Source organism: Leucoraja erinacea, chromosome 22 (genome assembly GCF_028641065.1).
Source record: "Leucoraja erinacea ecotype New England chromosome 22, Leri_hhj_1, whole genome shotgun sequence".
NCBI classification, from domain to species: Eukaryota; Metazoa; Chordata; class Chondrichthyes; order Rajiformes; family Rajidae; genus Leucoraja; species Leucoraja erinaceus.
In genome coordinates this window covers 1,098,790-1,114,695 of record NC_073398.1, presented here as the reverse complement: position 1 = coordinate 1,114,695, position 15,906 = coordinate 1,098,790, and the positions used below count along the sequence as shown (strand labels likewise).

The 15,906-nt window shown below is 49.2% G+C and overlaps 1 protein-coding gene across 1 annotated transcript in view; it reads right to left on the bottom strand.

The window, feature by feature from the left end:
* LOC129708029 (dynein axonemal heavy chain 3-like) overlaps positions 1-15,906 on the bottom strand; it is a 426,708-nt gene that overhangs the window by 111,259 nt on the left and 299,543 nt on the right. The window contains exon 65 of the mRNA XM_055653570.1: positions 12,492-12,622. Within this exon, the coding sequence (XP_055509545.1) occupies positions 12,492-12,622 (131 nt within the window). The remainder of the gene's footprint in view (positions 1-12,491; positions 12,623-15,906) is intronic.

The following is a 15,906-nucleotide window of genomic DNA, read 5'->3' as shown; positions in this document are numbered from 1 at the left end:
CGTGGTTCAGGTGGGTAAGCCCGGAATTCCATGATTGGGTTTGATGTTCCTGGCCTGCTCTGTTTGACCAGCCCCTGGATTGTAAATGAGACACGGTCTGGTGTTACAACCATGTTGTCCAATCGTAATAATGTGAGGTTATCCATTTTGGTGGCAAAAACAGGACTATTATCTAAATGGTGGCCGATTAGGAAAAGGGGAGATGCAGCGAGACCTGGGTGTCATGGTACACCAGTCATTGAAAGTAGGCATGCTGGTGCAGCAGGCAGTGAAGAAAGCGAATGGTATGTTGGCTTTCATAGCAAAGGGATTTGAGTATAGCAGAGAGGTTATACTGCAGTTGAACAGGGTCTTGGTGAGACCACACCTGGAGTATTACATACAGTTTTGGTCTCCAAATCTGAGGAAGGACATTATTGCCATAGACGGAGTGCAGAGAAGGTTCACCAGACTGATTCCTGGGATGTCAGGACTGTCTTATGAAGAAAGACTGGATAGAGTTGGTTTATACTCTCTAGAATTTAGGAGATTGAGAGGGGGATCTTATAGAAACTTACAAAATTCTTAAGGGGTTGGACAGGCTAGATGCAGGAAGATTGTTCCCGATGTTGGGGAAGTCCAGGACAAGGGGTCACAGCTTAAGGATAAGGGGGAAATCCTTTAAAACCGAGATGAGAAGAACTTTTTTCACACAGAGAGTGGTGAATCTCTGGAATTCTCTGCCACAGAGGGTAGTTGAGGCCAGTTCATTGGCTATATTTAAGAGGGAGTTAGATGTGGCCCTTGTGGCTAAGGGGATCAGGGGGTATGGAGAGAAGGCAGGTACGGGATACTGAGTTGGATGATCAGGCATGATCATATTGAATGGCGGTGCAGGCTCGAAGGGCCGAATGGCCTACTCCTGCACCTAATTTCTATGTTTCTATGTAATAGATGAAGTGACTGGACTCTTTGTGCTGAGACAAGTGCCATCAGCATGACCGTCTTTAGAGTTAATTGTTCCAGGGTGAGGGACCTGGCTGGTGACCATCCCCTAAGATATGTCAGGACCACAATGACATCCCAGATTTGGGTGTACCTAGGTCTGGGGGGATTGGAGTTAAATATGCCTCTCATGAGCTTGATCACCAGCGGGTGGGACCCCATGGCCTGTTGTCCTGGTGCCTGAATTAAATAGGCTGACAGAGCACTTCTGGCTGTATTAATGGCGCTGTAGCTGAGCCCTTCATTGTGGTGAAGGCCTGCCAGGAACTCCAGTACATTGGTTACAGTTGTGGTTGAGTATGTGGTTCCTGTGTCCGAACAGTATTTTTCCCACTTCTTGATGCTTGACAAGTATTGTTTCCTTGTGGATACACGGTGGGATGCTGTCATTGTGTTGATGGTGTTTTCTGACAATCCCTCCGAGTAACGGGACTTACTCGGTAGGCGGCGCGACTCTCGTCAGCAGCGGCCTCTGCAGCCCGTCTGCGTATTTATTATTTTTTGTCTATGTTTTTATGTAGTTTTTTGTTATTTTTTTGTTGGGGTGTGTGTGGGGGGGGTGGGGGTGGGGGTGGGGTGGGAGGGAGGGGGTAACTTTTAAATCTCTCCCTGCACGGGAGACCCGACCTTTTCTTTGTTGGGTCTCCGTTGTCCTTGGGGCTGCAACGAGGAGCGGCCTCCAACAGGAGAAGACCGGGGACTCTGGTGCCGACGACTCACCTCACCGTCGCGGAGCTGGCCGAGTCCGGAGCGGGTGGAGCGGTGGTGGAGCACTGCTGCTGCTGCGGCCCGACCTCCGGAGATTCGGAGGCTGCAACTGCGGGTCTGGCGGACGGTCACTGGAGGAAGACCGCTTTTCAGGGCTCCCGCAACGCGACTTCTCCCGCCCGAGTTGCGGGATCGAAGAGCTCCTGGAGCGGGGCCTGACATCACCGCCCCGTGCGGCTTGGAATGGCCGCGGGACTCTGCGAGCGCACGCCGGGGGCTCCAACATCAAGAACCCGGTGTGCGACTTGCACCACCCGGCGTGGCTTTAATGGCCGCGGGACAATCGCCATCGCCAGCCGGGGGTGGGGGGGGCTTTGACTTTGACTCTGACATCGGGGGGGGGGGGGGGGGGGGGGGGGGAGTGCAGTGGAGAGATAAAGTTGGGGGGGGCCTTCCATCACAGTGGGGGTGATGGGGGTTTATGGGGAATGTATGTTGTGTTGCTTGTGGAGAGTCTTGGGTCTATTTGTTTGTAAGGTATGGCTGCAGAAACGTCATTTTGTTTGGACCTCCAGGGGTCCAAATGACAAATAAATTGAATCTTGAATCTTGAATCTTGAATCTTGAGCAGAGGCCTTTTCAGAATCTGCAACCCAGGAGTTTAATTTTATCGTGGCTTATGCCTGATACAGGGTGAGTTCGCAATTTTACTTCGGAGTCACGTGAGTGATTCCGTGAAGACCCCAGCTCCAGTGCGCATGCGGCATTATCGCACAGCGTGCAGAACGCGGCAGCCAGCGGGAGTCGGGCTAGCTCCCGCATCCAGGGACGAGAGGTAAGTACTTACCTTAATCGGGCCTTGTGATTTTGCTCCAGGGGGAGCAAAGTGAGGCATGGTGAGCGGGCCCCGTTTCGACTCCAGCGTGGGGCCGACAGTGACGGGGAAAAGGTGCCACCCGGACCGCTAACGCTGCGGACCGCTGCTAGGAGCTGCGCTATGCCGGTCCGCTGAACAGCTGTTCCGTACAGCCGCGGACCGGCGGGAAATTTAAAAAAACCCGACCGGCAGCCCTGCAGACTCCTGACCAGGAGAATCACCGCCCGGGAACCGCCACAACGCCGCCTGGAAAACGGCAGGCAGCCTCTACTTACAGGTAAGGGGAAATCTTACCAATTTACAGGTTCTACAGGAGCCATCTTCCTCCAAGCTGGAACAGGTTGGAGAAGGCAAAATAAGTATGTCTGTCTCCCCAAGCCAGAGGAGGTCATGAAGTTCACCTCCAGGAGAAGGACTGCCTGCCCAACTCCACACGAGGGTCCTTATCTGGGAGGCAGCCACCGGTAGCGGTGGAGCTATTTCAATGCTCCCGCTCACTCGACACCGAGCCGCTCCCTGTGCCGCCGGTGTAAAGGGGCACTGGCTGAATGCCAAGGGAGCTGACTCCTACCCCAGTGCTATTGCACTAGCCATCTCCCTTGTCGAGGGATTGATGCAACAGCGGAGTGGAGTGCTTTGCCTCCTCCCATTTAGCGCATCCTTTATGCTCCTTTTTTAAGGGCTAAGGAGGCCAGGGCTGGGCTGGCTTAAGCGCTGGGCAGGCGGACGAGAACAGCAGTATGCCAGGGGAGCAGGATCAGGAAGAGCCACTGGGTGTCGTGGGCCACTACATGGCTCCTCCACGCGACCATCTTCCCAACAAAAGCCCTGCAGGAGCAGGCCTTTCCAGAGGCAAATCCGCAGGCAGCTGGGTCTCGTAGACTCACAGACAAGCAGCGAATTCTACAGAAGGTCAAGATGTTACCACCTTTGCTCGCCTTTGGTGCTGACGCCTAAGATGTTCCCATATTTGGGATACTCGACTGAACGATGGTGCATATAGACCTGCCCGCAACCCCGAATATATGGGGCTATGCAAACCGCTGCTGCGGGGGAAGAGGGAGCAGGCTATGGGACGAGCAGGACATCACATCCAACACCCAGCTGGCAGCACCCCTCGGCATCCACCAGCAATATCAAACAAGGACTGGTGAAAGCCTGGTGACCGCTGCAGATCCCCCATAGTTCTTTTTAGACGGGGCCCAGAGCGGAGCCGTGGGAAGATGCGCCGCCCCACCGACAGCACCAGCATACCAGCAAACTACGCCTTCATGAAAAACAACAAGCATGGAGGTAGGTAGTCTGGTTCCTCCCAGTTTACACTAAAACAAGGGTGTTCTACTAAACTGCATGGGGAGTGGGCTAAGCATGGGATGCTGTCACAAATAACCAAAATATACTCAACAGCATTAGAGGATAAAAACGAATTCAAATTGGGCATTTTACTGCCAGTTCAGCAATGCGCCCAAAGGGCTGTTTCTCCCTCTAAGAAAAGAGAAGTGAGAAGGCAAGCTGAACTAAACAGGCACATTACTAAACAGATTGGAATTTGTATCGAATATATTCACCAAAACTATAAAAGATGATGAATGTAGCATCATCATTGATCTAATATCACTAAATAAATCTGTTGAGTATATCCACTTTAAGATGGAGGTGGAGTTTTGTCACTGCCAGACATCTGATCTCCCTAGGATACCTATGGGGAGCATTGATATGGGAGATGCTAACTATCTTATACCATACACTAGGATCATTATAGATACCTAAATATATTTATCTGGATCATGGATATCCCGGTTAGGGCAACCATGGGAGCATATAGCATTTCATATGGTCTAAACCTCAGCCCTAAACTATTATAAATGGCCATGAAAAATATTAAAGAAAACAAGCATAATCATGGCACATATTGGATGATATCCTCATATTAGGGGAAACAAAGGAATTAGCTGTGGAGCAGTTCTAGCTACGAAACAGCTCCCTAAAGCTGAGGTTCATCCCACGCCCAGATAAACCAGAATTGAAGCGTTACTACCAAGGATTATCTGGGCTTCAATAATAATTCCGTCCATATGACTGTTACTTTGCCAAGATACTTGGGTCACTATAATCAAATCATGAATGTACCCACTGAAGCTATATCACAATTAAGGTGGTGGGCAGACATATATTTGGCATAGTTTTCAGCCCTATTATCATCACCAATCCCAACTTGGTTATTTTAAAAACCAATGCCAGTACTTTAGGCTGGGGAGCAACTAAACTCCATATCCAGCACAGGTAACAGATGGACCAAGTCACAAACATCGTTACTACACATACCGGGCATCAACTTCTTGGGATTGGTGATCGCCTATTGGGCTAAAAAGCATATGCATTTCAAATGCAGCACGTACATATGTGGTTACGGATTGATAATACTATGGTGGTGGCTTATATCAACCATATGGGGAGCATAATAATCATTATTGTGCAACAAATTGGTCAAACAAATCTGGCAATGGTGTGTCAAAAGACATTTTAACTATCAGCTGCCTATGTCCTAGGAAGCTAGAACACAGTGGGAGACACCATGTCACGGGGTAAAATTTATGATTACATTGAATAGATGTCATAACCCAAAATATCTGCTAAATTTATTAAGCAGTTTGAAAGCCAGATATCAATTTGGTTGCACAAGACGGAATCACCAGTAACCCATGTATGTGACTTAGGAACCAGATTAGAGGCAGCAGCAATAGATGCCTATACGCTGGAAGGGGGAATTTCTGCTTTGCCTTCCTCCCTTCTGCCTCATCAGTCGGGCACTTCGCAATACAGATGGGATCTGTCTCCGAGATATTGAACGTGCCCGACCGGCCTACAGCCATGGTTCCCAGTTCATCACGACACGGTGGGCGAGTCACCTATGGATTTCCCTAGTGGACCATGGTTGCTGACTCAACCCAGTATCAGGCATAAGCCACCCATGCCAGGGAAACATCAAACTCCTGGGTGCAGGTTTTGAATAGACCTTACCAGGGACTGGGATTATCCAAAGGAACCATTACCACCATGTCGGCATCCCTGCGAACAGTCACTAAAAGCTAACATGGGTAAAATACTGCCACGACGCAGGGACAACGAACTATTCAACCACTGACGTATTGGAGTTCCTGGAACATCTACACCATGACTAAAAGGTGAGTTACAGTGCCGTAAATACAGCATGGAGCGCCTTATCTGCTTATCTAAAACCGCATGTCAGCAGAGCATGGGATCCCATCCACTGAAGGTAAACTTATGAAGGGCAACTATAATATAAGCCCCAAACACCCAGGTATATACCCATGTATGGGATATTGGTGTGATATTGACATACCTCAGAGAATGGCACCAGCCAGATCCCTCAGCTTGCTTAATCTATGTTTTAAAAAAGGCTCATGCTTATGGCTCTCGTACACGCTCAAAGAGTCCGGTCACTCCATAAACTAGACTGGATACATGGTGATTACCCCAGACGCATCAAGTTCATATTTAGGTCTGGTAAAATCTAACTCGCAGGTATATGGATTCGGCACGAACTAGCAGGGTCGAGATCGCCTGTGTTTTCCGTGCTGTAGTCGTTATATGGCTATATGGACCAGGAACGCCCCAATTCACTGGTGGGATTCCGGGCCTACCCACCAGAGTCCAGGTTGAGTGTGGTGACCCATCTACTACTATATATAGACACAACCCACTAGCTTAGAGGGAGAGGAAAGCCTATGGGTCAACCACAGTAACCAAAAAGGGGGTAAGAGTCAAACCACTCCAATGTGGCTGAAACAGGTACTGAAAGCTGCCGGAATAGATAATAATACATTTAATCCCATTCCACTAGGGCAGCATTGGTATCAGCGGCGGCTGAACGAATGGACATCTCGGTTGACCTCATTGTCAATACAGCAGAATGGTCAAGGGAACCGCGTTCAGAACATTTTTTATTATATACCGTTGATAAACCTGATTTAATTGCAGGAGAATATTACAAACTGCAATATTAATTTAAGCTCAGAGGAGCTCTTTTATGTTGTTATGTTAACAAATACCTTTCTGTTTCTTTTGAAAGCAGACCCACTGGTTGATTACGATAACACTTCCTCCCTCATAAACTTCGGCAGTGAGTGAAATAAAAACTGTTACACGGTTTGAAATCACAGACCTTTGAAGTCTTCACGGAATCACTCACGTGACTCCGAAGTAAAATAGTAAGATTAAACGAGTACTTACCAGTACGAAGTTTGATCTGTATTTTATGAGGAGTTACGGTGAGGGATTAAGTGCCCGCCGCTCCCACCCTCATTATACAGATCGAACTAGTAAACTGATGTCTCGTGATCTTTACTATCTTACTTCAAATATTGTGTCTATTCTGTGATTTCACACCGCTGCTTCGAAGTATGCCGCATGCGCACTGGAGCTGGGGTCTTCACTTAATCCCTCACCGTAACTCCTCATAAAATACAGATCAAACTTCGTACTGGTAAGTACTCGTTTAATCTTACTATTCTGGGCTACTGGGAAAAGTCATTGGGGTCTTGACGACCATGTCGAGGACCAGTGGGAACCATGGCTGTGTAGGCCAGTCGGGTACTATCAAAATACCTGAAGCAGAGTCCATCTGTATTTTGCATAGTACCCGACTGATGAGGCAGAAGGGAGGAAAGGCATAAAAGAAGAATTTTCCCTAGTCCAGCGCAAATACATCTATCGCTGCTGCCTCAGGGTCTGGTTCCCAAGCGACATACATTGGAACCTGGTGATTTACTCTGGATGCAAATAGATCGATATATGGTGTGCCATATTGCTTTGTGATTTCAGCAAATGCTTTGGGATTTAACATCCATTCGGTGTTATCATTGAATTTGTGTGACCTGGTGTCTGCCACTGTATTTAGCTTACCTGGTAGGTAAGTTGCTGATAGCCAAATATGTCTGTCGACACACCATTGCCAGATTGTGTTGACCAATTTGTCACATGATATCGATTTTATACCGCCCATATGGTTAATATAGGCCACCACCGTGGTATTATCTATTTGTAAACAAACATGCAAGTGATGCATATTTGTTGAATATGCTTTTAAGCCATAAAATGCACCCAACATTTCCAGATAATTTATGCCCGGTATTTGTAGTAAAGATGACTCTAGATTAGTCCATCTACCACCTGTGCTGGATATGGTATTAGTTGCTCCCCAGCCTTGAGCACTAGCATCTGTTTGAATAATTAACGTAGGGTTAATGATGATGATAGGGCTGGAACTATGCCAAATGTTCTCCATCCACCATTGTAACTCTGATATTGCTTCAATGGGTCATTTCATGGTTCGGTCAAAGTGACCTGCATGTCATTTTAACGCCTGCACTTTTGCTCTTTGTAAGTTTTGATAGTGCAGAGGTCCAAATTGTGTAGCTGGAAATGCTGCTACCATTTTTCCAATTACTCTTGCCACTTGTCGAATGGTTGGTCGATCGTTGACCATTAAATTATTACATGTTTGTGCCAATTCTGCTGCTTTGTCTTTTGGCAAAGTTACAGACATGTGGACTGAGTTAATTGTGAATCCCAGATAGTCCAGGGTTGTGGATGGCGTCAACTTTGATTTATTTGGATGTAAGACAAATCCCAAGGTTTCAAACAATTGCTTGGTAGCTGACACAGCTGATATAGCCAATTCCATGGTTTTGCCTACTATTAGGATATCATCAAGATATGCCATGACAATATGTTCCTGTTTTCTTAATATTGCCAAGGCTGGTTTTAATATCTTGGTGAACAATCTTGGGGTTGATGTTAAACCATTAGGCAACGCTTTAAACTGCCATAGTTGCCCCATCCAGGTAAATTTCAGGTATCTGTGATGATCCTTTTGAATGGGTACTGAATAGTAAGCATCTTTAAGGTCGATGCTTGCCATGAAGTATCCTTTGGAAATCAGTTGTTTGGCAGTTACAAACGTTTCCATTTTGAAATGAATCAAGATGGCGGCGCTGGCTTAACAGCTGCGGCCCACCTGCAGTCCGTCTGTTTTTTTCTTTCGTTTTTGTTCCTTGTCATGTTTTAGTTAATTTTGTTTTATTAAGTTGTGTATGTGTGTGGGTGGGGTGGGAGAAACATACTTTGGCCTCTTCCTTCGGGGGATGCGACTTTTTCTTCGGTCGTGTCCCCCATCTCCGTCTGCGCCGAGGCCTAATGGCGGGGCTGGCGGCAGCGGAGCTGTGGCGGCGGCGGCGGCGGCGGAGACCTGGCTCGGCCCTGAGGCTGTGGCGGCGGCGGCGGCGGCGGAGACCTGACCGGGCTGGAGCTGTGGCGGCAGCAGCAGCAGCGGCGGCGGAGACCTGACCCGGCTGGAGCTGTGGTGGCGGCGGCGGCAGCGGCAGCAGCAGCGGAGACCTGGCTCAGCACCGAGGCTTTGGCGGCGCCGGCGGCAGCGGAGACCTGGCTCGGCCCTGGAGCTCTGGCGGCGGCGGCGGCGGCGCCGGCGGCAGCGGAGACCTGACTCGGCCTCTGAGCTGTGGCGAGGCAGCGACCACCCGCGGAGTTCGAACCGTCTCCTCGGCGCAGAGGGAGAACAAAGAGGGAAGAGCCAGAGACTTTAAGATTTTGCCTTCCACCACAGTGAGGAGGTGTTTGGTGAACTCACTGTGGTGGATGTTAAATTTGTGTTGACTATGTGTTTTGTCATTTTAAAAAAAATTATATGTATGACTGCAGGGAAACAGAATTTCGTTCAGACCGAATGGTCTGAATGACAATAAACAAATCTAATCTAATCTAATCTAATCGAAATGTATATACTTAACAAACATATTTAGTGAAGTTAAGTCAATGATGATGCGGCATCCACCATCTTTTTTAGTTTTGGTGAATATATTTGAGATAAATTCCAATGGTTCATGTTTGGTTTTTTCAATGAAACCCTTTGTGAGTAGTCTCACCAGTTCTGCTTGGCCCTCTAGTTTTTCTTTAACTGAGAGGGAAAAGACCCTTTGGAGTGTATGCTGAACTGGTGGCATGTTTTCTTGAGCAAATTCTATTTTGTATCCACGAATGCTATTGAGTATATATTTATCATTCGTGATAGATCTCCATTCTTGCACAAACAGGAGTAGTCTCCCCCCTGTTAGTATAGAAGCCCCACTTTTTATATGCTGGTAGGAACCAGACCAACCTACCTCCATGGTTACGGGTGTTTCTTCTGCTTCTTCGTCAGACGATGTGTTGTCTGATGTGCTGCTGGTTGGGGGTGGCGCATTTTCCATGGGGTCCGCTCTGGGCCCTGGCCTAAAAAAGGCTTTCGGGAGTAATGTGCGGACCCCGAGCTTTCACCAGTCCCATGAGGTTGACGTCGACTGGTGGATGCGGTGGGGTACTGCCACTTGGGTTTTGTGGCTTTGCTCGTCCCGGGGCCTGCCCTCATGAGGCCAAATGTTTTGGACTCCTCTTCCAGGTCCTTCACTTTTTTGGAGAGGTCCTTGCCGAAGAGCAGGATTTGTGGTTCAACCTTGCGAATTTCGGGTAGAGGGCAGGTCTTATTATCTCCTTACGGAGGTTGTTGATCTCGAACTGGGTATTACACAGCAGTGCTAATGTATCCTGCTGATTCGTGGTCATTTCCACCCCATCCACGGAACGAGCATAGGAAGTGATGGCTGACGTCAGGAGCCTGAGAATCCACTGTAGTTTGAGTTCTTGGCTGCGGATGTTCTGCCCAACGTGCCCCCAGATTTGGCTGTTGACGGCCGGCACGTTGAGCGAGGCGCAATTCTCTTGGGCCGAATACGGCTCTAGGGCCTCATTAACTACCTGCTCTTGTAGGGGCTTGAAGGACAGGTAATCAATGCTGGCCGCCAGTTTTGGCTCTAATGGCTGTCCTGCACATGGAGCTGCCACGTAGCGGTCTACCACACCCAGCAGCTCTTCCTGGTCCTGTACCCCAAACGTACTCCCGACATCTTCGGCCAGTGACCCCTCTTCTTGACCAGCCCAGCTCTGGTCGCCAACGCTGCCCTCGACTGAGGGGGAAGCGATGGCCAGTGCCTTGTGAAGCACTGTGGCAGGAACTCCCTTGGCGAGACTGCTCCAGCTCCCAAAGCAAGTCTCGCTGGAGCATTTGCTCCATGAGCCCCTCCATGCAGCTCAGGCGGCTGTCTCTGCCACGTTCGGGCGGTGAGACATCCCCGTCCGAAGAGTCGGATACCACCGGCTGGTTTGTCTTCCGCGTTGATTTACATCCAGCCCGCTGCTCAGGCTGCGCTAGCGGGACTGGGCTCGGCTCGGTGTCAGGGATGGCGGACCGCAGGGTTAGCGGTCCTACCGCCTCTTGCCCCCCCACTGATGGGACGCTCCTCCGTTGGAGTTGAACGGGGGGCGGTCTTCTTTGCTTGCCTTGTTTTGCTCATGTTCCAGTTGTCTCGACCTGGTGAGACAAAACAAAGCACCACTTTTCGAATAAACGACCTCAGAATAAACTTACCTGACGGCCCGTCTTTTTTAAGCTGTAGCGCCTGTACTCCCGTTCATCGCTGTTGCACTGCGTGAACGCTCATGTCGCGCATGCGTGCTGGACGGGTTCTTCACGTAGTCACTCACGTGACTCCGAAGAAAAATTCTGTGGCTGTGGCCTCTGGTCCTAGACTGTCCAACTAGTGGAAACATCCTCTCCACATCCACTCTATTCAGGCTTTTCACTATTGTGAATCCAGGGCCCTGATCAAACACATCCCATTGTTGCCTCTTGCCCAGTTCAGTCCGTACATCTACACCACTCAATCTAGTTGGCCTCTGGTGCAGGTTCACATGGAGGTTAGCAAAGGTCCCACTGTGCCACATCACGCCCCTAACCAACCTGGCTTTGTGGACAAACGCTTTTTGTGGGTCTTTGAAACCAGGGCAATCATTGCACTCAATTCACTGCAGATTGACAATATAGAAGATGTTGGTGAGGCCACATTTATAATATTGTGTTCAGTTCTGGGCACCATGTTATAGGAAGGTGTTCTCAGGCTGAAAAGGATAAAGAGGAGATTTACGAGGATGTTGCCAGGACTAGAGGGTGTGAGCTATGGGGGGAGATTGAGTATGCCTGTATCTGTGCTGTATCTCTAATCTAAACTAAACCGTTTACCCTCTCTACACTTCTCGTCATTTAAAATACTTTTGTCATGTTGCCCCTCAGCCTCCAGAGAACACAAGGTAAGTTTGTACAACCTCCTTACAGCTCATACTCCCCAATCCAGGAAAAACACACACTGGTGAATCTCTTCTGCACTCTCTCTGAAGCCTCCACATCTTTGCTGTAATGGGGTGACCAGAACAACACACAGCACAAAATGTGGTCTAATCAAAGCTTTATACAGATTCACAAAAGAGAAGCAAGAAAGAGGGCCGGAGTGATACAAGGATGTTGCCAGGACTCGAGGGTGTGAGCTATAGGGACAGGTTGAGCAGGCTGGGTCTCTATTCTTTGGAGCGCAGGAGGATGAGGGGTAATCTTATAGAGGTGTACAAAATCATGAGAGGAATAGATTGGGTAGACGCAGGACTTTTCCAGAGTAGGGGAATTAGGTGAATCGAGGGCCAGAGGATATAGGTTTAGTGTGAGGTGTGGTAGATTTAATAGGAATCTGAGGGGTAACTTTTTCACACAGAGGGTGGTGGGTGTATGGAACGTGCTGCCAGAGGAGGTAGTTGAGGCAGGGACTATCCCAACGTTTAAGAAACAGTTAGACAGGTACATGGATAGGACAGGTTTAGAGGGATATGGACCAATCGCAGGCAGGTGGGACTAGTGTAGCTGGGACGTATTGGCTGGTGTAGGCAAGTTGGGCCGAAGGGCCTGTTTCCACACTGTATCACTCTATGACTCTAGACAGCACTGGGCACGACTCAACACCTGTTCTGGGCCCTCTCGACGTAAAGAACATTCTTCTTTTCCTCCAGCTCTGGCTTTTCCTTAGCTGCCACAATGCTCAGCAGCTGGTCCTCCAGCCCAATCGAGGTGATCATGAAGTTTAACAGCGTCACCTGCAAACACAAGGGCAACATCGTCAGATATCCCTACTGCCCTTCCACACCACAAGCAGAACCAACACCTTCATTGCACACACGACTTGATCACATCCATTTACACTGAGCAAGTATGAGTTGTTGCACCTTGACAGATGGAGTTTAGTTCACGGATACAGGGTGGAAACAGGCCCTTTGGCCCACTGAATCCGCACTGACCAGGCTTCCCCACACACTAATACTATCCTACACACACTTGGGACAATTCACAATTTTACCGAAGCCAATTAACCTACAAACTTTTAAATCTTTGGCATGCGGGAGGAAAAGAGAGATCCCGGAGAAAACCCACTCAGTCAAGTCAAGTCAAGTCAAGTTTATTTGTCACATACACATACGAGATGTGCAGTGAAATGAAAGTGGCAATGCTCGCGGACTTTTGTGTAAAAGACAAACAACAAAACAACCAAACAAATTATAAACACAATCATAACACACATATTGGGACGACAGATAGCGCAATGGGCTAAGTGTTCGGCTGGCGACCGGAAGGTAGCTGGTTCGAATCCCGCTTGGAGTGCATACTGTCGTTGTGTCCTTAGGGCAAGACACTTCACCCACCTTTGCCTGTGTGTAAATGTAATGTAATTATGTGAAGCACTTTGGGGTCAATGCAAGTTGACTAAAAATGTGCTATATAAATAAGATTATTGTTATTATTATATTCATTTACATAATAAATAATGGAAGGAAAAACGTTCTGTAGAGTTAGTCCCTGGTGAGATAGGCATTTACAGTCCGAATTGCCTCTGGGAAGAAACTCCTTCTCAACCTCTCCGTTCTCACCGCATGGCAGCAGAGGCGTTTGCCTGACGGTAGCAGCTGGAACAGTCTGTTGCAGGGGTGGAAGGGGTCTCCCATGATTTTATTTGCTCTGGAATTGCACCTCCTGATGTATAGTTCCTGCAGGGGGGTGAGTGAAGTTCCCATAGTGCGTTCGGCCGAACGCACTACTCTCTGCAGAGCCTTCTTGTCCTGGGCAGAGTAATTCCCAAACCAGATGGTAATATTTCCGGACAAGATGCTTTCCACAGCCGCTGCGTAGAAGCACTGGAGGATCCTCGGAGACACTCTGAATTTTCTCAATTGCCTGAGGTGGTAAAGGCGCTGCCTTGCCTTACTCACGAGTGCTGCGGCATGTGATGTCCATGTCATATCCTCAGAGATGTGGACTCCCAGATATTTAAAACAGCTCACCCTATCCACAGGATCCCCATTTATCCTCAATGGAGTGTACGTCCTCAGATGATGTGCCCTCCTAAAGTCCATGATCAGCTCCTTTGTTTTTTTGATGTTCAAGAGGAGGCTGTTCTCCTGGCACCAGAGTGCTAGATCAGCCACCTCCTCCCGGTAGGCCTTCTCATCGTTGTCTGAGATCAGGCCCACCACCACAGTGTCATCAGCAAACTTAATTATTGAGTTGGAGCTGAACCTAGCCACACAGTCATGTGTGTACAGGCAGTACAATAGGGGGCTGAGGACGCAACCCTGGGGCGATCCTGTGCTCAGGGTGAGGGACTTCGATGTATTCCCTCCCATCTTGACTACCTGGGGCCTGGCGGTGAGAAAGTCCAGGACCCAGGCACACAGGGAGGTGTTGAGCCCCAATTCCAGTAGCTTCCCAGCCAGTCTGGTGGGTTGAAGGCTGAACTGTAGTCTATGAACAGCATCCTCACGTAGCCCCCCTTCTGGCTGTCCAGATGGGAGAGAGCGGTGTGCAAGACCTGGGAGACCGCATCGTCTGTGGATCTGTTCGGACGGTATGCGAACTGCAACGGGTCCATGTTCCGAGGGAGGAAGGCGCAGATGTGTTTCTTCACCAGCCTCTCAAAGCATTTCATGACTACCGAGGTAAGGGCCACCGGACGGTAGTCATTCAGACAGGCTGGGGAGGCATTTTTTGGTACCGGTACAATGATGGATTTTTTGAGGCAGGCAGGGACCACGGACTTGTCCAGGGAGAGGTTGAATAATGTAGTGAGCACTGGAGCTAGCTGCGTAGCACAGGACTTGAGTACTCGCCCCGAGATGCCATCGGGGCCTGCAGCTTTTCTTGTGTTCACCCGTGTCAGTGCCCTCCTCACGTCGTGCTCGGACAACGAGAATGTGTGCACATTCCTCCCTTCAGCTTCGGTAGCCAGCCCGCTGTCGGTATTGTCGATAGTCGGCAGACCTGGAGTGGTGTTGCCCCTCTCGAAACGAGCGTAAAAGGAGTTCAGGTCGTCAGCTAGGGAGGTGCCGGCACTTGCGGATGAGGGAGGGGTGCTCCGGTAGTTGGTTACAATCCGTAGCCCCTGCCACAGGCTTCTGGTGTCCTGCTGCTCCATCTGTGACTCCATCTTGTCCCTGTACCTTCTCGTTGCGTCCTTCACTGCCCTCCACAGTCGGTAGGACTCTGCCTTGTAGACGTCCATGTTTCCTGATGCCAGGCCCGAGTTGTAGGCAGCGGTACGAGCATTCAAGGCACACGAACAGATCTGTCTACCCAGGGTTTTTGGTTCGGGAAGGTGCTTACCCTTACCGTGGGGACGATGTTGTCGGTTATTGTTGCGATGAAGTCCGTGACTGCTTCCGCGAACTCACTGACGTCACTGGAACTTGCTTCGAACATATTCCAGTCGACATCACTCAGTGCATCTTGCAGCATGGCCTCTGACTGGTCGGACCACCGCTTTACGTCCCTCGTCTCTACCGCTTCCCGAACTATCCTCTGTTTATACTCCGGCAACAGGATAATGGCAGCGTGGTCAGATTTTCCTAGGGGAGGGAGTGAAACGGCCTTGTAGCCTTTCCTGAACGGTGTGTAGCAGTGGTCCCGGTGAGAACTATGAGGGCAGTGTCTCGTGGGAGAGTGGAGTGGAAGGGCTGATGGAGATCGGAAAATTGGAGGGCTCAGTTTGGGAAGAGAGAGCACAACCAACTTGTAGCACCAGTTCTATGTTATCCCGCTTTCTCTGTCACTCGTGGCAATTTACAATGGCCACAGAGTGGAGGATTTACAAAGTTGCAATTGACCCATTGCCGATAGCACGTTATAACCATATAACCATATAACAATTACAGCACGGAAACAGGCCATCCTGGCCATTCTAGTCCGTGCCGAACACTTATTCTCCCCTAGTCCCATCTACCTGCATAGAAGTTCCCTCTCATGTTGCCCTAAACTTTTGTCCCTTAATTCTTAAATCATGTCCCCTTGTTTGAATCTTCCCTACTCTCAATGGGAAAAGCTTATCCAAGTC